Source organism: Gekko japonicus, unplaced genomic scaffold (genome assembly GCF_001447785.1).
Source record: "Gekko japonicus isolate JY-2015 unplaced genomic scaffold, Gekko_japonicus_V1.1 scaffold246, whole genome shotgun sequence".
In the NCBI taxonomy this organism is placed as follows: domain Eukaryota; kingdom Metazoa; phylum Chordata; class Lepidosauria; order Squamata; family Gekkonidae; genus Gekko; species Gekko japonicus.
The window spans coordinates 284,449-308,745 of record NW_015162482.1 but is presented as its reverse complement, the minus strand read 5'-3'; the positions used below and the strand labels follow the sequence as shown (position 1 = coordinate 308,745).

At 45.7% G+C, this 24,297-nt stretch overlaps 1 protein-coding gene across 2 annotated transcripts; it reads right to left on the bottom strand.

The window, feature by feature from the left end:
• Positions 1-849: 849 nt before the first annotated feature.
• Positions 850-13,558, bottom strand: DNAJC14 (DnaJ heat shock protein family (Hsp40) member C14). Of its 2 annotated transcripts, none has more exons than XM_015405892.1 (7): positions 13,394-13,558; positions 11,274-12,776; positions 9,969-10,075; positions 7,671-7,790; positions 6,612-6,772; positions 3,853-3,949; positions 850-1,727 (listed from the first exon to the last, which is right to left on the bottom strand). In XM_015405892.1, the coding sequence occupies exons 2-7, from the start codon at positions 12,507-12,509 to the stop codon at positions 1,499-1,501; spliced, it is 1,950 nt and encodes a 649-aa protein (XP_015261378.1). In that variant the 5' UTR covers positions 12,510-12,776; positions 13,394-13,558; the 3' UTR covers positions 850-1,498. The 2 variants fall into 2 exon arrangements, with proteins under 2 accessions (XP_015261378.1, XP_015261380.1); XM_015405894.1 differs by lacking the exon at positions 13,394-13,558 and adding an exon at positions 13,060-13,079.
• Between the last annotated feature and the right edge of the window lie 10,739 nt (positions 13,559-24,297).

Genomic DNA, 24,297 nt, shown 5'->3' with positions numbered 1-24,297 from the left:
TTATAGAAAGGGGAATACACATGGTATTAAATATATGTATGTACATAGAAATATGAACTCCTTTTAAAAAAGTAACCTTCAGTAAAACAGGTTGGACGGCTACAGAGCGGACCGTCCATGTTAAGCCTTGGGGCTTGAACTGTCAGCTGCTTAACTGGTTTGATCCGGCCTCTATGAAAAATAAAATAGTTCTGGGACAGCACAGGCAGACATCAGGTGCTTGCCAGGATTAGGGGAGAGCAAATCAAGTGCTTTAGAAAAGACAAGGGCTTGGGACTGGTCTCTCAGAAAGAGTCACTGGTCATTCAGAACCAGAGGTGGTCATTTGCCCTTTAGTGGTGGGAAGGTGAAAGACACCTTCTCGATAACCTTGTGACAGAACCAGGGAGCATCTAGGATTCAAAGCAAGATGGCAGAACTGCTTGGCATAATCCTGAGTCTCTGCACTGTGTTTGTGCAGCCCCTGCACAACAGTAACTACTAGCATGTTATCTCCTCTTAACTTTATTATGCTTGGGGTCCTGCTGGGTCCTTTGCTCAGTGAGCAATCAACTTCTTTTTTTAGCAAGTACATTTCATTTTTTTTTACTTTTTCTAGTTCAACTGTTGAACATCTGTCATGGGGTAAGAGGATCACTGTTGATCTTGCACAGCAATGAGATTTGGGCACTTGCTGAGAGCCAGCATATTGTAGCAGTTTAGAGCGGTGGACTCTAATTCAAAGAGCCAGGTTTATTTCTTCTCCACTCCTCCACATGAAGCCTGCCAGGTGACTTCAGGCCAGTGACTCTTCTCTCAGAACTCTCTCAGCCCCACCTTCCTCATAAGGTGCCAGTTGTGGGGAAGGGAATGAGACTGTAAGCCACTTTATCCTCCAGGTAGAGAAAAGAGGGATATAAAAACCTTCTCTTTACATCATAAAGTTCCCCAAGTCAAACCAAATTCTTTCCTGGGCAACTAGCCACCTTGGAGGGCTTGGCTTTTCTCTTAGCCTCAAGGTAACTGGAGAGCCTTTGATTGCAGGACAAAAAGGTAAAAATAAAAATAAACGGATGAGGTTCCAGTCCATTCTTGTGGAAAAAGCTGAACAACCAGGTAATACTTGCTGGTTCTAGTCATACCCTTGCTGAAGGGAAAGATGGGCAATTGTGGAAGCATCCCACTGAGAAAGTCACCTTAAAGAGATCCCATGGCTCAGTAGATGCTGTACTACTGACCTGCATCTGGCCATCCCACACTGTCATTATGTCACCTCCTGGAAGCCATCCACTGGAGTTCTTTGGTATCATGGGATCTGTGTCAACATTTGCAGTGAAGAAGGAAGTGTCCTTTTCCAGCTGGAAGTGACTGGATTATTGATTAGTCCAGAGGTTCCTGAATCATCTGGATTTTTGACACTTACAAGAACACATTTTTTTCCCTTTTGGAACAGCCCTTTAGCTACCTGATGAAAGGCCCAACATCCACGCAGGCCTGGGAATTTCACGCAGTCATGCCCTCAGCGCTGAAAGGGGCGTCGCACTTTTTTCCGCCTTTTTTGCTTTGAATCGCCCTTCTGGGAAGCATTGTCTGCCTTTGGCGGAGGAGTTGGCACAGGCCCTGAGGATGGTGGTTGGGGTGTGCTGAAAAGATTCCCATTCGGCATCTGTCCAGGATTTCCTTGAAAGATGCGATTGAAAAAGTCCTGTAGTTCTGCAGCTGAAGCAGTATTGCCATCTGACGCAGTTCTGGGGCAGGGGGGAAAGGGCAGAAGAGAGCAGAACCATCAGATCTAATCACTGTTTGTAGCTGATGGATATGTTGGACCTAATATGGGGAAAGGGGGCGGCTGGAAGCTAGACTTTGGAGCAATGTGCTATGGTAGCAACCAGCTCAACATGTGGGGAAACAATCCAAGGTTTTTGAGTCACAAATCCGGCTCCTAGCTACTGAACCATCATAGCTATAAACTTTTAGACCAGTAGGCAAAGTAACATGCTATACTCTCCCAGGATTACATACTTTTAGATCAGTACAAGTGGGGGACCTGAAAGGACTTGCGTGGAGCATCTTATTTAACTCTCACTCACTGCTTCATCCTCTCACTCACTGCTTCCTGTTTCCCTTCCCTGGCAGCCTCCAAAGCCTCTCCTATTTCCTCATTTCTTCTCTCCTTCCCATCTACCACCAACTTACCCTTATCTGCACCTATCTTCAACTTTCCCTACTTCCTTCCCCCAGCAGCAGCCACCTGGGAAGATTACAGCCAGGTTGTGGACTGGTGGCTGCCAGGCCTAATTGTATGGGGGGAACCTCACTTTTCCTACAGGGGCCTAATCTCTTTCCCCACACTACTTCCTGTTTGCCTCCTCCTGGCAACCCCCATGTCCTCCACACCTTTTCCGGCTTCTTTCTCTCCTTCCCACCCACCTGCCAACTTACCTTTTATCTACCGCCCATCTTTGACTATATTGATATTTATTTCGTTCATACCTTGCCTTTCTCCACACTGGTGACCAGAACAGGTATACTGTTATCCTCTTATCCATTTTATCCTCAGAACAACCCTCCAAGATAGTTTAGGCTGAGATTGTGTGACTAGCCCAAAGTTACCCTATGAGCTTCCATGGCGTGAGAGTGTGTGACTAGCCCAAAGTTACCCCATGAGCTTCCATGGCACAGTGGGGATTACGAACCTGGGTCTCCCAGATCCTAGTCTGAAATGCTAACCACTACACCACAATAGCTTTTGTGGGATTGCTGCTGTTGAACAGCAGCAGGCAGCCAGGCCTGACTGAGTCATGCAGGTCACATGGTAGTAAGTCACCCAGTGGCTGCTACAAGGCCCTGGCCCCAATGAGTCCTCCCTAAAGGGCCAAAACAGCTCCGGAAAGGGCCCTGCCCCATCTTCTGCTTATAGCTGCTGACAGAAACCAAGGCTTATTGTTGTAGTTGCCTGGCAAAGGCCACAAAGGGCATTTGTTTCTTAAAAGCTACAGGCACCGCTCCTATGATTTGGAGGAGTTCAACCCCCAATGGGTTGCTGCTTTTTAGATTTCAGATTTTTCTGCAAACCTGGAGCTTTTTTCAGTCTTCTAGAAAGATCTGTCTTGTCTGCTCATCATGGCTGCAGTCTCCAGATTTGAGTATCCACAAATTTGGCCATGTTGCCAATTAGATATATTGACACTGTGATTCTGACATACTGGGATTAAAGTCAGAATGGAGAGTAGCTGCAACACTGTATGATACAATGGTAGCCCCTTGGAACCAAAGGAGTATCAGGCAGTCAGCAAGCTGGCATAGGAGTCATAGCTAGCCATCAGGTTCTAGGTAAGAGTATGTGGAGTCTTGGTCATAGAACCTGGTGGCTGCTGTGAAAATTCTCCGGTTCTGCATTTCCAATAGGAAGGAAAAAGCTGCATATAGGTATGTGCATTTGTGTGTAGGGATGATAGCATTCATGGCATCAAAGCAAGGAGACTGGACACACATGAGCTATAGCTGCTAACACTTTAGAACTAAGAGCTCTTCTACATGTGAAGGGTATGTATACGTGTCATTATGGCCGTTATGGCAGGTCAAGTTATGCATTTGGTTTCTTCTCTTATCTCACAGGGGCACACAGTACCTTGACCTCCCCCATTACTTACACAACAGCTCTGATATGAGCACAGTGCTCCCATGATTAAAACGTCTCCCCTATTTATGTTAACAGAAAGATCAGATCACTGCAGGGAACTGAATGAAAGTCACCATTAATACAGGATATCTGTCAGTGTGCATTTATCTTAGATTGGGACACACAAGGCCTAAAAATAACTCATCCCTTCGGTGGCACCCATCTCTGCTCAGAAATTATTCAGAACTAACCTCTGGCGTCCTCCAGAGCCCCTTGATCCAAAAGATATGTGGTATGGAACCCGATGAGTATCTGGGGAGATTGCCACTTTCTGGCAGCCAGCCCATTCTGCACATAAAAAAAGAGTTAGCAAGTTAGCACTGAAGTGGTCAGAAGTACCTGCCTCTCAAGGAATCATCCTTGAAATCAGAGTTCTCATATACTGACAAAGTAACCCATGCAGTGACATCCTTTACCATTAATATGGCACTCTGAGTGGCAGTATTTCAAAATCATTCTCTCTTTCATGGCAGTCTTTGATTTTCAAGTTATTGCCCCATTTTACAGTTATATGATAGATGCGAAGGAATCCCCGTAATCTATGCAGCAAACATATAATGTTTTTTTAACATACATCTTATATATAGGTCTGGGAACCTGGACTGGGCAGAGGTCCTGGATGCATGCGAAAAAACAGTTAAAGGCACATGAAGTATGGATATTACATGTGCACATATTTGATGCTGGAAAACCAGATATCACACAAGTACTCAAAAAAAAAAAAAATTGCTGCTTCACCCTGACCTGGATAGCCCAGGCAAACCTGATCTCACCAGATCTTGGAAGCTAAGCAGGGCCAACCTTGGCAAGTATTTGAATGGGAGAACTCCAAAGAATACCAGGGTCGGGAGCAGTGTTCCCTCTAAGCTGAGTCAGTGTGAGCTGGCCCACAGTTTTTTAGCCTCCGGCTCACACATTTTTGTCTTGACTCAGGAAGGACGGCTCCAGAGCAAACTAATGCCATAGCCAAATCGCTCGCTAACAACTTTAATGCCAGTAGCTCACAAAATAGAATTTTTGCTCTCAAGACTCCACAGCTTAGAGGGAGCATTGGTCGGGAGCCAGAGGCAGGCTATATCATCCATTTCTCTGAACATCCTCCGTGCCCCAGTAGGAGTCACCAAAAGTTGCCATGACTTCAAGGCGCGCACGCACATACACAATGCAAAAAAAATTGCTGCCTCAATTTCCCTTAATGCCAAAAACCTATCCAGCGGGCAACCCAGGCTGAACAAACAGAAAACATCTGTTAAGACATCTAATAGCCACGTATGCTTTTTATGAGGCTCAAAAAACTCCATAAGGAGGGGACCACTGAGGGCTAAGGTACATGTTTCTGCAACTCAAGAAGAAATACTAGGTTTGTAGAAAAATATGAAAAGTTGAAAACTGGGGGCTTAGAAAACCATAACAATGATATCTGTGCATGTGCAACAGAGCCAGCATGGTGTAGTGGTTAAGAGCGATGGACTCTTAATCTGGAGAGCTGGGTTCGATTCCACACGCCTCCACATGAAGCCAGCTGGGTGACCTTGGGTCAGTCACAGCTCTTTCAGAGCTCTCTCAGCCCCCCAAAACAAGTCTAGCTCGCCACCTTAGTGGTGCATAACACTAAAAGAGCTAGAACTTAAGGCTGTCAGACAATCTTCGGATCTCCTGACTATACTAGACACATTGCCACATGATAATTATTAATTATTATTGTGCATATGCAAATATCACTGGGGGGGAGGTAGAATTTTGAGTGGCATTTTGCACTGCTGTAGCAACCCAAAGGGGCGCTTGACAACCACAAAAGCCTCAACACCACTGCAAAAAATTTTTTAAGAGAAAGTGAGTGAGGGGGGAGAAGCAGGACTGGGGGAGAAGAACAGGTAAGGTGGGTGGCTGATGGAAAGAAAGACTGGGGGGGCAGTTGGGGCAAGGGGAGTGGAAGTGGCAAGACGGGAGAGGAGAAATAAAAGATGTGGGGGAGGGGAGCCAGGACAGTGAGAGGGAGGAAGGCTGAATAAGTTTAGTTTATCTATCAGATTTATACCCCACCCTCCCAGCCAAATTTATATCCCACCTACCCCACAAGCAGGATCAGGGTGGCATATAACACAGATAAAACAATAAATAATAATTCGACACTAAATAACAATTCATAAAAGCCTCAACAATTCCAGTTAAAAATTTCTGATGGCAGCACAAGAATGACTAACTACTGAGCCTGCTGCAATAATGTCAGGGAGGGTACATTCTCTTAAGAGACCAAAGTCAGCCGACACTGATGTCTAAGGCAGATAAGGCAAGTTGAGCATGTTGATCAAGCTGAGCAGGGAAGGCCGGTGTCACTTGGACATCCGCCACCTCAGCCAAAGGCCTGGTGGAACAGCTTGGTTTTGCAGGCCCTGTGGAACTGTAATAAAGCCTGCAGGGGCCTAATCTCAACCAGAAGTATGTTCCACCAGGCAGGGGCCTGAAAGCAACCCAAAGCAAGAGAAGAGAAGATTGTGGTGGTTGGGGAGATTTACCTTCAGCCATGAGTCTTTGTGGGCCCCCGAGTTGTTAGTATTCATTTCCCAAATTGCATGTAATGAGAGTTATTGCAAAAAGGAGTCTTAAAATCCCCTCTCTTTTTTTTGGACTTTTTTGTGTATTTTCCATATGTGTATGTGTATGCGCATGTGTGCACCTGGAAGTCATGGCAACCTCTGGTGATTGACCACTACTGGGGGCCTGGAGAATATTCAGAGAGGTGGCTGAATAAAGCCTGCCTCTGTCCTCCAGACTGCTGGTATTTCAAGGAGTTCTCCCATCCAAGTACTTGTCGGAGTCGACCCTGCTTAGCTTCGGAGATCTGATGAGACTGAGCTTGCCTGAGCTATTCAGGTCAGGATTTAAAATCCTATTTAACCTTCAGTCACTTTGATTCCATTCCCCTTGCCCAGTGACATGGTCGTATTACCTGTGATGTCATAAACCTTTCCATCCATCATGGCAAAATATGTGATTTTCAGCCCTAACATGCTAGATTCAGCCCAGAAGTCACCCTCCTCCGCTGCATGAAGCTTGCTACATTCCGCACAGTAGCGGGCATTCAATGGATCACGGTCCATCTCAAACCTCCTGCAGTGAAAGATAAAAATGTTGTTGATGCCAGAGAACAGGAGCATGCTGATGTACCAGAAATTGGAACTTTGACTCTCTACTCTCTTGGAAAGTACTGGGGTGAGGAGCGGAAGAAAAGTGAGGACATAAACAAGAAGACTGGAATTACATGGCAGTAGAATTGGCATCAATCAATTTGTTTAATGTCTGGGCATATAATGACCACCAGTGCTGTTTCAGCTTGGGGAAATGGCATGGGGGAAGGACGAGCCAAACCCCACACACCACCACAGACCACAGCAGAATCAGGCCCATGTGGCTATTTAACAGGCCGTTCCCTAAACTTCCTGGGGGGTTCAACTCGTTAAAAGTCATAACCTCTAGGTTTAAACCTCAGTAAGCCATAAAGAAGTGAGAGTAGCTATGCCAACTAAAAACTCACCTTAGACCACTGCCCAGGTGCTTTCAGGTGTCTGAGCCTTTGCCAAATCCTGTTCAGATTCCCACGGAATCATTATATTAAGAAGCACTTTTTCTTACATAAAAGGAAGACCTCAGTTCCCTGGACACCAATTCTGCACTATATACCTGATTTTGTTTTTACATAGTGAACCTATGAGCGCATGGAATACCTCAAGCTCTTGGCAGAACACTTTGAGAACAAGGCTACAGACTAACATTTTAACCGAGTCCAGAAATGCACACCTTTCTACTTTCAAAGGAGACAGGAGTCTTTGTGCCTTTGTGACACGCTCAGAAGAATACATGGCATGAAAACAGCATGCATGCTGCATCTCTGCTGCAGCACCTCCCAGAATCAATGCTCAGCAAACTCTAGAAATCAGAAATGCTATCAGTCACTCAGCCTAATGTGATGGTGGGACCAGTGAAGAGCTAATGGCTGCTAGCCACCTACTTGTGCTTCCCCTGGCACTTGTTACACATCATCGTGTTCATGGCTTCTTTCAGGTCATCCTGCAGTTTGGAAAGGAACTCATTCATTGATTTGGACAGCTCCGTTTCTGCCATGCGTTTACTGAAACAAAAGTAAGGGAAGCCATGAGCCAGTGATAATGGTGCATCTATAAAAGAAAAGAAGATGGCAGAGCCAGGCAAAGGCTGCACATGAGCCTGAAATCAAAATGAGATTTACTTCCCAATAACCACATCAGGTTGCAAGACAGATAGGCATCGTATGCTAAATCGAACAACAGACTCCCAGTGTTCTCTGACCCATATGCCACTCTCTCCCCTGTACATGCATTCACACTGCTGAAAGCAAGGACAGGCACTCTTCATCCGTCCTGCTAGTTTCTCACCATCTACAATGATTCAGACACGAGCCCTGTTCACAAGCTACAGAGAACACATATACAATCTGTGTACAGTTGATTTTCCTTTATATAGATATTGACTCATTACCCTGTTATATTCAACGCTTGTACAGCTGAACGTGTGATTGAAACCCCACATGAATCTGGGTTCTGGTTCCTGGTTTCATTTGTGAAGTGAACATGTGTTGGGTCTTTCTTAAAGACAGGAGTACACACGTACATGTAGGCTGTACATGCATTCTCTGCAACATGTGAAAGGGCTACTGTAGTCATTCCACTCCTCAAACTGGGAAATCTACTAATGTTTTAGGGTTCCTTACAAGTGGGAACACTTCCCTTTCACAGAATAGTGGAATGAAATGTATTGTCTGAGGGAGGGGAACATGTAAGGAAGTCAACACTGGGTACCCAATGGGCAGAGTTTACTCAGATAGGTAACTACGCTGCAGCATGGACTCAAGGTAAACATACCTAAATATGAAGACTATTCCAACTTTGCTACCAGCTTTGGCTGGCCAAGAACATAGTTTGGCCCCTATCATTTCCAATACTCTCCACTTACTGTATTTGTTAATATCCTTGCCTAACCGCTAGGTGGGGAGAACTCAGATTTTCTCTTTTCTGCCTACTAAGGTTTTGGCATATTCCTTAACCAGCATATGATCTAGTTTCAGAGAATGCAGCTTGACCAATGTTGACAAGATGATTCATCAGTTCACTGGACTGGACACTCAGAGTGTTGCTTTGTTTTAAGGGATGTTTAGTTTCAGCAGGAACAGTCTGAGGTCGGGTCCTTTAAATAACTTTAATGAATGGGCCCTTTCTGTATTTGCCATACAGTTTAATTAGCTTCCTCCAAGAGCTGTTTCTGTTTGGAAAACAAACTACGTTTCCCCCTCCTCCATTCTGCTTAACCACAATTCCAAAGGGAAGGGCATAACCATAATGTGCTTTAAGTGGCACACTATACAGTATTTACCTTGATCGTCATGTCACCGTGAGAGAAGTAGTAGAGATAAGAGCAAGAATTAAAGAATCCGTACAGGACACTTAACAAGACTTGCCTTGGTTCATATACACATGCTAACTTTTTTTTATAAACTGTTTATATACCCCTCGCCACCTTTCTCTCCAATGGGGACCCAAGGAGGCAAACTAAATATCTGTGAGAGAGAGAAGAAGAAGAAGAGATTGGATTTATACCCCGCCCTTCACTTGGAGTCTCAGAGCGGTTTAAAAACTCCTTTCCCTTCCCCTCCCCACAACAGACACCCTGTGAGGTGGGTGGGGCTGAGAGAACTCTGACACAAACTGCTCTTTTTCAAGGACAGCTGTGCCAGAGCTTGTGACTGACCCAAGGTCACATCAGCAGGTGCAAGTGGAGGAGTGGGGAATCAAACCCGGTTCTCCCAGAGTAGAGTCCATGCACTTAACCACTACACCAAACTGGCAGTTGAAACACTGGCAACTACTATGGAGTTGTTCCTACAAGAAAGTGTTACAAAGCAGATGCGCATTTGCAGTTTCTCTCATCTCCTGTTAAAGAAAGGGACCCCATTTTGAGAACTGCCCTGCATGTCTTCTCCCCGTCCACAGATCAGTACTCCTGGTGTCCATCTATCTAGTATGTTTTTACCCAGCTCTTCTCCCAAAAAGCTCAGGAAGGCATATTGAACTCCACTTCCTATTCTATCTTACCTCGCTTTGGCTGGCAGAGAATGACTGGCCCAAGGTCATGCAGTGAGGCTCTTGACTCAACGGCAATTTGAACCCTGGTCTCCCAGACCCTAGTCCAACTCTCTGACTGCTATACCACAGTATTCCCTGCACGATCCTCATTCTGAAGCATCAGGCAACCAAATGGACTTCAAGTCACTTACATTTCATATTCCTTCCTCCTCTCAGGATTGCTGACGATATCCCAGGCGGCCCGTAGCACCTTGAACGCCTCCTCTGCCTGTGGATGCTTATTCTTGTCCGGATGAACCTGTGCAAGATCCCCATCCCCCAAACCAACAAGGAGTCAGAATGCCTACATTGTGTTAATAATAACGATACCCTGATCAATACTGGTATTTTGAGCACTTGGGAGAAGCACATAAGACATATTCTCTCAGTCATTCTAAACACCCATGTAACACTGGCCAGGACTGTTATCTACATATTACATACCAGTCAGGTAGCTGAAGCAGAGGCTTGCCTGCAATAGTGGACAGGCTGAGATTTGAGAAGGGACCTCCAGCTCGTAATACCAGCACACTCTCTGTTAAGGAGTTCAGCCAGGAAGGAAAGGTTTCCTCCAACACGGTTCCTCTCTCCACAAAATGCATCGTTAAGAGGGAAGGAAAGAGATGATTGTCTTTTATCAAAAGTATGCCTAGCTGCAAGAGTGGTCAGCTGGATTTTAGGTAATGGAAGAGAATATCAGGTCTCAGTCAAGAAAAAGCTCAGGTGCTCTTTAGGTTGCTATGATAAGCACCTACAAGTCTGTACCACACCCAATACAGTACTACTGCAGTTCATTTGCCCATCACACTTTGACTGGTAGAAGTAGGAATAGAACGATTTGCCACTCAGCAGGTGTTTAAGGATGGGGCTGCAATCAGGCAATCCTAGAACTTAGCTGTAAACCTGAGAACCTGACATGTATTTCTTGCCCCCCAGCAGACTGTTCTTTGATATACCTGAAGAAAAATACACACATGGCCAGCAGTTTCCGGAACATAATGGCTTGGACAATCCAGTGATAATTTTAGCCTGTGACAGTGGTCATTTTGGCCTGATCCCCCCTCCCGCAACAGCACAGTAACCATAGGGTCACTACAGTGGGAGATTGTACATGAGATGAAAGAAAATGATGCAGACTGCTTAACCTACAAGTTGGGAATCATTGACAGTTTTCTAGAGAACTCTACCTGGACTCTGCCCCTTTGTGCAAAGTCATATTAAACAAATTACCACACCAACCAGTTATAGAGGCCCCTCTCCTATATGCCCAGAGTATATGACAAACAACTTTGTAAAGCCACATAAGGAACAGTGTTGTGTTTGTGAACTGAAAGGATTGTCAGGCATAAGGCAACAGAAAACTGTGCAAATAACTCTCCCAGACTGAGCCTCATAGCTCTCAGGCATTCGCACCTCAGACACACTTCAGCCTTCTCCAGCTCAAAGGGTATGCTCACCAGTACAGCCAATTGCCGATAAGCTCTCTTCAACTCCGCATCTGATGCTGTTGCTTCTAGACCTAGCACCTGGAAAGGATTGAGCTCTTCTTCAGGGGTATGTGCCATAGCCAGCAAACGTGCCACCACTTCTCCAGGTTGATACTGCCCAGATTCACCAGGAGACCCACTGAAAGTAGCATCCCCTGGCTGGTTGGTCCTTAGTCCTTTAGGCATCCAAAGGAGGTCATGCCACTTATGCAACAGACTTACCACCCAGGTGTAAGTCCTGCTCTGTTTGAAGAAAGCCCAAACTTTGGGCAAGTCAAGAGCTGAGAGAAGCCAGGCCCCATGACTGGTGTGAGCCAACCTACCCACAACGCTGAACAGGGCTAACTTGGAGACCTGCCAACAGAGTCTCAGGCTACCCAAGATAAGCATGAGGACCAGAAAAAGTACAGCACAAAGCATCTTGAGCAGGTGGTACATCAGGCTTGCCCAGGAGCCTAGCTGTCGCATTAGTTTCCTATAACCCAGCTTAGCATACTGGATCCAAGCCTGCATGCCGGTCTGGATGGTGTCTATTTCACACTGGCTGAAGGAACAGCAAGAGTAGAGGAACTTCCCACCAGCTTCCACACCCTCACCACACCTGTGGGTGACCTGCACAATCAGGTGGATGAATAATTTGAAGCAAGAGATGCAGAAAGAGGCCAACCTCTCCAGGTGCTTGAGTAGCTCAGCTCGGATATGGTACCTCCCACCATCGCTCCTCTTCCTACTTTGCCTCTGCTTCCCTCCAGATAGTGCAAATCGTCCTTCCCACTTGTCCTTTGCTGCAGAACGGTGCCTTTGCTGCCGAGCAACCTTCCTTCCACCAGGAGCCCTAGTATAGTCAGGAAGTTCCTCCTTGGCCTTTGACGTCACGTCATCTTTGATATCTTCCTCTTCCCCTTGCAGTAACTTTGATGCATCCTTCTCCTTGGCGTCCAAAGCCCGATGCTGACAAGCAAAGCCACACAAATGATGCCCCTTCTCTGAATAAGTTCCAGAAGGATCAGAGGTATCTCCCAGACAGTTACAAGAACCAGTTTCATCACCAGGGGCACTGTAGCCAGTAAAGTGCAAGCCACCATTATCTTGCTCACTGCTTCCTTTCCAAGAAGTTTCGGTTTCCCTTGTATTTCCCTCCCCGCCTGAAGTCTCAGCCTTTTTAGGAGCCAGCCCACAAGTTGCCATTGCTTCCAAAACTGGCATCTCTCTTCTGGGCCAGACTTTGGAACTACAGCACCCTTTAGAGATCTAGGCACCAGTGGGCATGCCGTTTCCTGCATCATCACCTGAGAATGAGCACTTATCAGTTGCACAAGGGCTAGCAACACGAGGAACAGTCCTGGCTAAGCCACATTGGTCTGGTTTGGATTCACACAGCCCTCCGGACCTGAGGTGCTCCATGGTGCTGGGGCTCCAGAATTACTCTGGCCTTGACAAGGATTAAGTTACAGCCATCATCAGTCTTTCTACCTGCAAAACAACCAAAACAGGCTTCAGAGCCTGACTGTACTCAAAGAGATCACATAAACACACAACCCTCTTGGCTAGCTGGAATTTTGTCCCTCTCTGGCCCCACTAGTGTAGGATCCCCCCCCCCCCCCCCCCCCCGATAATACTAAAAAACCCCAACCCACACTGAGGACTGAAGAGGGGCGGATAGCAGCCACTTCATGCCGGGAAGAGGGAGGAGAAGAGCGCGGTCCCCAGGCGAAGGAAAGGGAGATGCTGGATGTGAGGCGAAAGGGGAACTCACCTGGTCCCGTTGCCGTGGCAACGAGAGGGGGCGCTGCTCCTCCCTCCCACTGCCCCCTCTCTTCGCTGCCTGTCTCTAAGCCTCCATTTCCGCCTTCCGCCCGCCTGTGTGTAACACTTTTCTCGGCTTTCTACATCCGGGTCGGGCGAAGACGATTGAGGAAGGGTCCCGCAGGAAAGCGTCAGCACTTCTCCGGCCTCCTTCCCGCTTCTGTTATTAAAGGGCCAAAGAGCAGCGCCTCTCTCAAGCGGAGCGGAGCCACCCCGGTGGCGGCTTTGTGTCTACTTCGCCCGCCATTACGGCTGTGTTAGAGGCAGGAAAGAGTCCTCCTTACCTCGGATAGCTGAAAACCGCGGCTCCTAGAGAATCCGGCTACTTTAAGAAAGTAGATCGAGGGAGGCGGCCTCGTTTCCTTTGCCACCTTCAGGGACAAAAAAGGAGTCCCTCTCGTGGCACTTCCGAGATTGCTTGTAGCGGCATAAGCTTTTCGGGGACCGTAAAGCCCACTTCGTCAGGTGGAGGAACTGAATCATCCTTCCGTGCGCGTAATATATAAAAAAGCTCATTACTAGAGTTACTTTCTATGGAATTTTTTGTACAAAGCTAATCTACTATGTCGTTCGCCACAGCCGTCAGGAGTGTCACCGCAATCTTCTTACACGCGCGAAGGTGTTTTCACATTCATAATGAATGCTGTATGCGTGCACAGGAATGCTTATACCGTAAATAAAACTTTCGTTGGTCTTAAAGGTGCCGCTGGACTCAAACTTCGTGCTGCTGCTTTAGACTAACACGGCTACGTACCTGAATCTCACATTCATAATGAAGAAAACTGTTTTATTTGTCAGTTGGCCACCCCGTTCGTACGTCTGATGAAGCCGGTTCTAGTCCACAAAAGTTTATTATTTATTAATTCGATTTATATCCCGCCCTCCTTGCCTAGCAGACTCAGGGCGGCTTACACAGTAGGTTAAAATACGTTAAAACAAAGATGCATCCCACGGTTCCACAGGGGAAGTCGAGTTAGTCTGTTCCTGCAAAAAAAATAAACAGCAGGCTTAAAGGCGAACAATTTTATTCCAGTGTAAACATAGTGGCTGGAGCTCTTTTTTGCCCCTTCCAATACAAGGAGTGACTTCTCACTAGGCAGATCCTTTATGTAGGATAGTTCCAGGTGGTCAGCCATATTGGTCTGAAGCAGTAGAACAAATTTAGAGTCCAGTAGCACATGAAAGTTCATACTTAGAATAAACCTTTATGCAGGAGGTGTGAAAATAATAATTTTAAAAACTCATTTAGTGTGGGGTTTCTTACTATAGGTGTTAAATATCTTAGCAAATCTTGAAGCTTCGGGGGGGGGGGGCAGCAGGGCTATTTGGCCCGGGCCGCAGGTTCTTGGGGCCCCCCCCCCAGATTTACACTTTTGACATTAAATCACATATTAAATAAAAATGGGAACATTTATTACAAAGTCTTACAATATTCTTTTTCTTATTGTATTAAATGTAAACATTTAAAATATAATACTACTAATTTTGTATCATTGCTTTTGCACTTCTTCATTTTTTAATTTATGATGGGGACCCTCAAAAATGGAATTGGCCCATGCCTCTCTTGACCTCTATGAGGGCCTGCCCACCCATTTCGTGCTTTTTACATGGCTCCAATGCAAATGGTCTGCTTACTGAGGAGCCTTTCATTACATCTGAAGAAGTGGGCTCTCGTCCACAAAAGCTAGAGTAGAATTTTTACTGATCCTTAAAATGCCACTGGTCTGCTGTTTATGTATCCCACAATGAATCTGAGGCTCAGTTCTTCTGCAGAACCGTGCTCTTGAACCTGAACGTGTGGGGAATGGCTGTCATTATACTGCACTGAAGTGAAACACTCAGCAGATGAGAAGCAGCAGCGGAGTTATACTGTGCCCTTCACTTGGAGTCTCAGAGTAGCTTACAATTTCCTTCCTTTCCTCTCCTTACAGCAGACACCCTGTGAGGTAGGTGGGGCTGAGAGAGAGCTCTGAGAGAACAGGTCCGAGAGAATTGTGACTGACCCAAGGTCACCCAGCTGGGTACATGTCGAAGAGGAATCAAACCCGGTTCTCCAGGTTAGAGTCCACCACTCTTAACCACTAGACCAAACTGGCTTGCTAGCTGGAACTTTCCAGCTAGAAAAGCCTTCAATTATAATACCAGTTGTGATGACATAAACATGTTTGCTGATGTTGAAAGCAGGTCATGGGCTTGGCATTTAAAATATCTGATGTAAGAACTAAATGCTAGGTTGCCAACCTCCAGGTGGAGCCTGGAAATCTCCCAGAATTATAACTTATCTCCAGATGAGATCAGTTCTCCTGGAGAAAATGGCTGCTTTGGAGGGTATACTCTATGGCATTATATTTGACTGAGGTCCATCCCCTCCCCCAAACCCACCCTTCCCAAATCAGTCTCCAAGGTATCCCAGCATATTGGAGACTTTGCACATTGCTGGTGGCAGTGCACTAAAATTAAAAATTTTTGGTCAGAGGTGTTGAAGGTAATCCAAAAGGTCACCTCAATACAAATTCCGTTGACACCAGAGGTTTTATTTTTAAATACCTGGCCAAAAGATCTGTCATCTAGACCACATAAAGCTACAGTGGAAGTCATGTTGGATGCAGCGAAAACTGCGATTGCATCATACTGGAAGGATAATAAAGCACCCAGTATTGAGGTGTGGTTTAAGAAATTATGGAGCCATTACTTAATGGATGCAGTCACAAATAAACTAAATTTCATGTTTCAGAAGCCGACTCTAACAGTATTCACAGACAAGTGGTACCCAGTGCTTGACTACTTGTCTCAACAACAATTTATCTCTTCCGAATGGACCCAATACTACAAATGGATTTAAAGTCAAAATGTTTGTACTACTGATTAGGAATTCTTTTCCTTTCTGATCCTTTTTGCTTTATTAGTTTGTTTATTTATTGTTATATAAAGGGGGGGGGAATGCTTATGTTACATTGGACAGATTGAAAACATCCCCAAAAAATAAAAACATGAATGTACAAGAGCTGTAATGATATAGCTTACACATTGCGTTATATTCACTTTTAAGCAGTTATGTAACTATTTGTTGTATCAATGTTATCACTATTTACAAAAAAACAATAAAAATATAAATATATATTTTTTTAAATCAGACTTTCAAACCCTGAAGGGTTCCAAGAGGACTGTGCCTTTCAAGGTTAAACGATACTAAAATTCCGTGCAAGATCTTAGGTCCTTTTTCAGCAAGGTGAAAAACACCATTAATCCATGGAGATCAGGTGACTGCATTGAAAAGACACAACATTATGCAGCAGAACATGTTTCGTATGCCTGAGGGCTCCAGTTCAAGTCCTGTGTATCAGACAGGTCTAGGGAGCAGTCACAAACACTGGTGAAGTTTTACTTTGTCAAACCCAGTTGCAGAGGATGGGCCACTCACACTGATTGACTACCCAGACTCCACCATTTTGCTTAGGTCAGGGATCCCCAATGTGGTGTCGGTGGGTGCCCACCCAATGTTGTCCGAAAGTGAATGTGGTCAGGTCGGGCACTGGCAATCCAATTGGCTGGGCAGATTAAAATAACATTGTGGCAGCTGCCCCCACAGTGTTGGTTTTATTCTCTTTCACTCCTCCTTTCCAGTGCATTTTTTAAAATGATCCCCCCTTTCCCCCTGCACCTGGGTTTCCTCTGTGTGTGGCTTTGTCTCCGGCAGCACCCCTTTTGTGGTTCACTCCAGCTCCTATGGAAGCCATTTTGTGGTTGTGCCCATCACCCTGTGTCAGAATTCCAAAAATTCCCGTGGGCTTTAAAAGGCTGGGGACCCTGACTTAGGCCCTTCCCATCTAGCATTCACTAGCTTGATTTGTCACGGTTTGCTGATAATTTTCCCTGCAACACTCCTGCCTGTCATATGGATCTCCTACCTGTCATATGGTTCAGCACACCAGCAATGATATGGGAGAAGGTAAACCCTGCCTCATCCCATTGCCAAAGCACAACTGTCCAGACAGTGTTGACCTTCCTCCCATGGTGAGTCTTATCCCAAGGACAGCTATGCTTAGCAGTGGGCTAGGGAGCAGGACACAGTCCTGTAGGCCAAATCCCATGACAACAGAGAGAACTGTGAAACAATCCAAACACTCACTGAACTACAGCAAGAATGGAATTCTGAACCCAAGTCACAAATGGGGTTGTCAAATCTCTAGGTCTAGCAAGGCATCCATGCCATTGGAAATTACATCAATGGACAGGAGACAAACAGCATTGCATCCCCATGAGAACTGTACTGCAGAAACATCTGTTATGCATCTGGCAACAGTGCAGGAGCAAGGCTGGAATGAGTGTTGGCCATCTCTTGGCAGAGACGCTGTATCTATACTGGCTGCAGCAACTGTCATTGTTCTTGTAAGCCTGGCTCACACTCAGCGCTGTGCTGTGAATGGGCTCCATCCTTGCTGCTGCCACTCTTGGTAAGCTGCCTAGAAAAAAATCAAGAATGATAATAAAGGTACAATTAGGAGAAATCTTCAGCAGTTGTATAGCATATGAGCTCATGTGAACTGTTGCCAGTGGTGAGCTACAGATGTGAGACAGTGGCATGCCCTAGTTGCTCTTCAAATTCCCATGTTTCCCCCCTTGGTGCTGCCTGTATTCAGGAACGTGCCTGCTTGGGGTTGTTATGTAGTCATTGGGCAGATACTTACCGATCCCTGGTAGGAAGCTGCAGTAGAATTCTGGAGAGCCAGTTTGATATAGTAGTTAGGCGTGCGGACTCTAATCTGGGAGACCGGGTTTGATTCCCCACTCCTCCAAATGCATCTACTAGTGTGACCTTGGGTCAGTCACAAGTTCTTTCAGAACTGTTCTCTCAAGGACAGCTTTTGAAGAGCTCTCTCAGCCCCATCTACCTTCGGGTAGTGAAGGGCGGGGTATAAATCTAATCTCTTCTAGAATTCTGCCTACAGTTTCCATGTGTGATGTTTCTGGTGCCAGGTTCAGATTATGCAATGCAAAAGGGATCATGTATGTTCAGCCAGTAGTGGCAATGTAACTGGGACTGTGCTCCCCCCACCCCAGGGTTATGCTGACATGACATAGCAGTGATATTATGCTGCCTTATTTACAAAATCCCCCATCCTCTGCACTATGCATACTTCCCAAGTGCCATGAATCAGAAAGACTGCTAGCAACTGTTGCAGAAAAGTTGTTAAGCAAACTAGTTTTTCAAACAGATGCCAAACTAATTTTTTCCCCTATTCCCCCCATATGAAACCCTGGGTTTCACCTTTAGAGAAGCCCCGTACATATTGGGTCAATCTTAACAGCAGCAACAGATCTTAAGGGCTTTTTGCTACAGTTAAACAGCCATTCAAATCTATTCATTCCTAGAGTCGCACTGAGAAAGTAATTCCCACCAACTGTGCATGACATTGTTTGAATGGAATTGTAATGACTTTGGTCATTTACTCTGTGACCAGCTGCAATCCAAGGGACGCTTACATGAGAGTATGTTCTGTTGAATTCAGTAGGATTTACTTCCAAATAAACATGCAGAGGATTGGGCTGCAAGTATACTTTCTTGACTACACCAAGTCTGTCTGTATGATAAAGACACGCAAAGAGAAGTTTCTTGGGACTGATCAAGCAGTTATGGAACTCCCTTTGTCTGGATGCTTGCCCAGAACTCGAGAAGCAGTTGGAAGGGCTAGAGGACCTTTTCATTTGGGCTGGCTTTTACCCAAACTTGATTTCTAAAGAAGAAGCAGTCTTTAGAGGGAAATTGCTGCTTCAGGAAAAAACATCTAATTCAGAACTACAAAGGTTTAATATAAAGGCTTTCATACTAGACTCTCTCATCCAAAGTGTGCGTTTTAATTCGCAGAGGACAATGTATACCCTTCCAGTTCCCCCTGAGTTCCTGCTCAATTAAGGCAACAGCTGGCAGATGGGCATTCTTGCCAAGAAAATTGTTGTGGGCCTGTCCTAGCTGGCAATGTGGCATCTGGGAAACGAATCCTTCGAAGGTGATGATATATCCCGTAACATGAGAAAGCAGAAACTTGCTGAGAATGCAGATCCAGATATATGGGTGTGCGGTTGGCTGCTTTTGCTGGTCAATGATGAATGTTTCTGCTCTCTTGGACACAAATACTCCCATGTGGAACTCAGCTTAGGGCTGGTGGAGCTTCACTATACACACCCAGGTGTGTTTCTCTATCCCTCCACCAGCATTCCATTTCCTACCATATGGTGGAACTCAGGGGTCATTTCGTAGAAAAAGAGCTAGGGGAGCTCATTAGCATAACTCATTAGCATATGCCACACCCCCTGACATCAGGGGCCCGGCGGGAGTGTGAGGAAGCCCTGCCAAGGCCCTCCCTGGCCCCAGGCAGGCAGGGCTGGGGAGCGGCGGGGAGGAAGCAACTTACCCTCCCTCTTCTCCTGCCTCCTCCTGGCTGAATGAGGGCCAGAAGCGTGGCGGCCGGAAGCAGGGGGCGGGGCTTCATCGTGTGCCCCACACCTCACCCGGGGGAACTGCGATCCCCCGCGTTCCCCCCCCGAAATGACCTCTGGTGGAACTTCACAACAGAGTTTTGAACACAGCTAGAGGAACAGCACAATCCTTAGACTAGCCTGTAAACAGGAAAGCGACTAAGCTCTATGCTGGTATAACATGGAGTAAGCCTTGCCCTGGCACATCTGCAGTGGTGGAAAAGCCAGAAATACACAGCACCAATTCTTGGGTGGCAGTCAGGGTAGACTGGCCATTTAGTTTATAGGGAATGTACCTGGAGGGCTGCTCTAGCTGGCAGGATCAAGCACAGACAAGCTTCACTGATTCTGCCAGTGCTATAGGAGCTACTCAGCCTGGTTTGTTCTTGGGCAATATTCCCAATCATGGTAGGTTTGGGACATAGTTGATATCCTAAGCCCCTGCAGATTGCATACTTCATCCTCCTATCATAAGTGTAAACACTATATGCTTTACATTCACTCAACAACCCTTCCTCTCTAAGCTGTTATGAGCAGTGTATTCTGCACAGGGTTAATATGCATGGTGCAGAAAGTTCTCACCCCTTAGAATCATAGAGTTGGAAGGGACCTCCAGGGTCATCTAGTCCAGTCCCCTGCACAATACAGGAAATTCACAAGTACATACCTACCTACCTACACACACACACAGAGTGACCCCTGCTCCATGCCCAGAAGATGGCAAAAAACCTCCAGGATCACTGGCCAATTTGGCCTGGAGAAAAATTGCTGCCTGACCCCAAAGTGGTGATTGGAATTTCCTGGGCATGCAAGAAAGGGCCATGAGAACTAAGCATTGATGCAACCCTTCCTGCCCTTCCTTCTTGTGATCTGCCTAAGTTCACACAATCAGCATTGCTGTCAAATGGCCATCTAGCCTCTGTGTGAAAACCTCCAAAGAAGGAGGGCAGTATATACCCTTGGCTGAAACAGAGCACAGACACTTCTAGATGGCCATCAACCACTCCAACCACTGCTACTGCTGGTCAAATGTTTGTGACCCCAAGCCCCATGGAACAGTAAGCTTGGCCTCTCTCACATCCATAGTTTCCTGGTCAGGTGGGTTCTATCAGGGAGACTGGGCCCCTAGGGCTGAATCTGCATTTGTCTTTCCCAGCAGTGTCCCAGCCTTTTGACTCTTCTAAAAAGCTGTCTACATTTGGTGTCATTTTCACACCTCAAGAGTGCTAGCATACGTCCTTTTGGGGCGGCTCCACTGCCATTGCAGCTCTGCACTGCTTTAAAAGAATCTTCTCCAAACAACATTCAAACAAGCATAGAGAAAGACAGCGTCACAGAAGCATGAAACTAATTTAAAAATGCAAATGCAGATTCAAAGAATCTTTTTTCCTCTAGTCTTTGCAACCCTGCCTCTGCCAGCATAGGCAAGCAAAGTCTTAAATTCTTTACCCTGAAGTGCAGACAGGCTGGCTGATTGGCTTCCCGGCATGAGTGTGCGGGAAAAAGTTGTAACTTTTGCCTCTACCCCTTGCGTCCTGCCTTTCACAGAGAGGGCCAAGCTGCATTCCCTGCCTCTATCCCACCTCACTTTGCCCTGCCTGACAGCAAGTGCAAACAAAACCTTTGCCCCTGCCTAGCAGAAGCAGCCTCAGAGAATGAAAGTGCTCGTGCAAACACAGGCCCTGTGCTTACATAGAATCAAAAGGGCCCATCCAAAGCTACTGAGAGAATGCACTGATTGATGGAAAATGGCAGTGCTTTCCACAGAAACGCTGATCCTTTTTGGCAGAAAGATCAGGTTATGGTTAGATGACATTTCTGTTATGAATATATCTGCTGAGTCACTTTTTCTCTTCATTGCATCGTCAGCCTCCCAGGAAAACTAAGCCAGACATCAAAGCATCAGAACGACTGAAAGATCAAGTTTGGAATGCCTTATTAACAACATTTTTAATGTGCCGCCCTTGCAGTGAGCTCAGGATGACATACGTGGCCCTCCAGCCTTCATTTTATCCTCTAACAAATCTTCAAAGTGACTGACCCACAGTCACCCAGTGAAGTTTATAGCTGCATGAAGATTTGAACCAAGACCTTTCCAGTCCTTGTCTGATCAGCACACCAAATCTGTCTCTCATTATTCTGAATTTCTGAGCAGCTAATGCCTTTCAGAATTCTGTTCAGATCCATAACATTTATGATATATTTATAAACAGGCATGGTTCCTGTGAGGTCTTGATTAGTAGCATGCTGACTTTACATCTCTGTGACAGATCTGAGTGCCATCAGCATAACAACGATACTTCATTTCAAATGTCCAGGCAACCTTTCCAGGCATATAAATGTCATACTCCAGAGGGGAAACTCTTTTAGCAACCACCTGGGACTGACCCAGATAGGAAAGTGCAGAACCAGACCAAAGCCCAGCCTCTAACTCCTAGCATATCCACCCAATGGTTCAAAATAATCTGATGGCCCATCACTGAGAGTTTGACCAGAACCAATATGATTGGATGCTGCCGGTCAGCTCTAGACTAATAACAACACACAAGCTTCCCTGTGTTTTAAACTGTCATCATGGCTTCCTCCCAAAGAATCTTGAGAATTGTAGTTTGATGAGAATTCTGTTAAGAAATCCCTACATTCATCATACAGAGTTACAATTCTCAAGATTCCCTGGGAAGAGAAATTAAACTACGTTGAGTCTGTAGTGCTGAGCTCCACGTAGATGGCCCATGAAAGCCACTAAAACATTGACCAAGCCTGAAACTAGATTGGCAAAAAGTAAAAAGTTCTGTCTAATTAGTAAGTAGGTTGGTTAGGGTATTGTTCAGAAAAGAAAGACTGAATTATTCTAGTCATTTACATAATTTCTGACCAAACAATAATCTAGGTTGAGCAGTAAAAAAAAAATGCTGTAATAGGGTTGACGGCCACACAACTGTCAAAAGGTACTTTCTGTTAGAAAAATTGACAAAAATACTTAGATATTGAGTTTGCAATGGATATTTGCTTCACTGGAGAAGAACCATTTCTTTCTATGTAAAAATCTTTATTTCTACCGGAAGGGTACACAGGAACATCTACAAAATAACAAAGACCTAAGGACTACGTATTTAAAGCTGCAGAAACCACATGGTTTAACAACAACAACAACTGTAATGGAGATTCTTCTTCTTCTTCTTGACCCCTAGAAGGAAATCATCTGAATACATTAACCAATGATTATGAGTAAACAGACTTAGATTTCCCGGGCTTTCTTCCCATTGGCTCTGAGTCATGTTTCCCTTCCAGGTCAGTCTAAACAACAGCACATAAGGTAAACAGATTAACCCTATAATGACTGAATTAGACTTTGCAAAACACACATATTTCCAACACTTTCTTCTTGCAGGAATCTACATATACTATCTATTTCAGCCTGTCTTAGAGTCCATGTAAAGTGCTCTGGATTTCTATCTGGAAGCAACTTGCTAACCTTTGCAACTAGATAACTTTATGTCTCCTCTGCAGACTTCTGAGCTCTGAGATGTAGGCAGGCCCAATCAGCAAGAATGCTTATGCTACAACTATCCCTTCCTGTTTACCAGTGACAGTCCTTGTGGCTTACTATTGTTCCTAGCAGATGGCTGCCCTTGGTTTTGTCTCTATTTTTGCCTTTGGGGAGGTCTTGGTGCCATGTTGTTAATGTGGGTTGTTTGTTTAGGGTTGCCAATCTCCTGGTGGTGTCTGGAGATCTCCCACTGTTACAGTTGATCTCCAGTTGACAGAGGTCAGTTCACCTGGAGAAAATGGCCACTTTGGGACTTCCGGTTGATGGCGGCACGCTAGCAGACTCACCTCTCGGACCTCCCGGGGGTGAAGCTGCGCTCCAGCTGAAGGAGGGGGTGTGCAGGCTCACTACTTCCCCAGGGACCCAGCTGAAGGGACCCTGGCCATGGAGCTTTTGAGAGGTTGCCTCTTCAACGGCGTAATGCCAGAGAATTGAGGCACCTCTCCGCTCTGATGGTTCTTCGTGCTGAGAGACCGAATGGACTAAGTGACGCTCACCGGGGCAAGCGCAGGAGATCGAGCGTGAAATGGAGTGTAAACGAGGTCTGGTAAACGAGGTCCGTGGACCGATTATGAATGTGAGTAGTTTAAGCATTGATTAAAAAGAAAAGAAGCTCCCCACGGAACAGAAGATAAGGCGAGCGGGGGAGGGACGCCTCCCAAACGCATAGACTTTAGAGTGATTGAGGGGGGGAGCGGAAGCAAAAGATTTAAACTGCTAAGGAGTACTTACCAAGGCGAGTGCAAGCATTAAGGAGCATATTCAGAGACTTTCAAAAAGTTTGTGAAAGTAAACAAAGAGAAAAAGATGGCGGGGAAGAGAACGGAGAAAGAGAAGCATCTGAAATCGAAAGTAACTGAGAGCCCAAAACCGGAAGGAGTCAACGAGCCGGCAAAGATTTTGGCAGACTCCATGCGCCACCTGCTGGACCAAATAAATAATATCAAAGAGCAGATGACATCAATGACCCAGTGTATCACCAATCAACAAAATCAGATAAGCGAGACTCTGAAAATGATGAATCAAACAAATGAGAAGGTGAAAGAAGTGGACGCCACTACCCAAAAGGTGAAGAAGAAAGTACAAAAACTGGAAAAGAAGCAAGTTTCTACAGAAGAGCAGTTGCTACAATTACAAATGGAAAAGGCTAATATGATCCTT

Coding starts and splice junctions, on each gene's coding strand:
- DNAJC14 (XM_015405892.1), bottom strand. CDS start 12,509: ATGCCAGTTTTGGAAGCAATGGCAACTTGTGGGCTGGCTCCTAAAAAG. Junction 10,076..11,273: donor ATCGGCAATTGGCTGTACTG/GTGAGCATACCC, acceptor GATCTTGCACAG/GTTCATCCGGACAAGAATAA. Junction 6,773..7,670: donor AAGTGCCAGGGGAAGCACAA/GTAGGTGGCTAG, acceptor CTTTCACTGCAG/GAGGTTTGAGATGGACCGTG.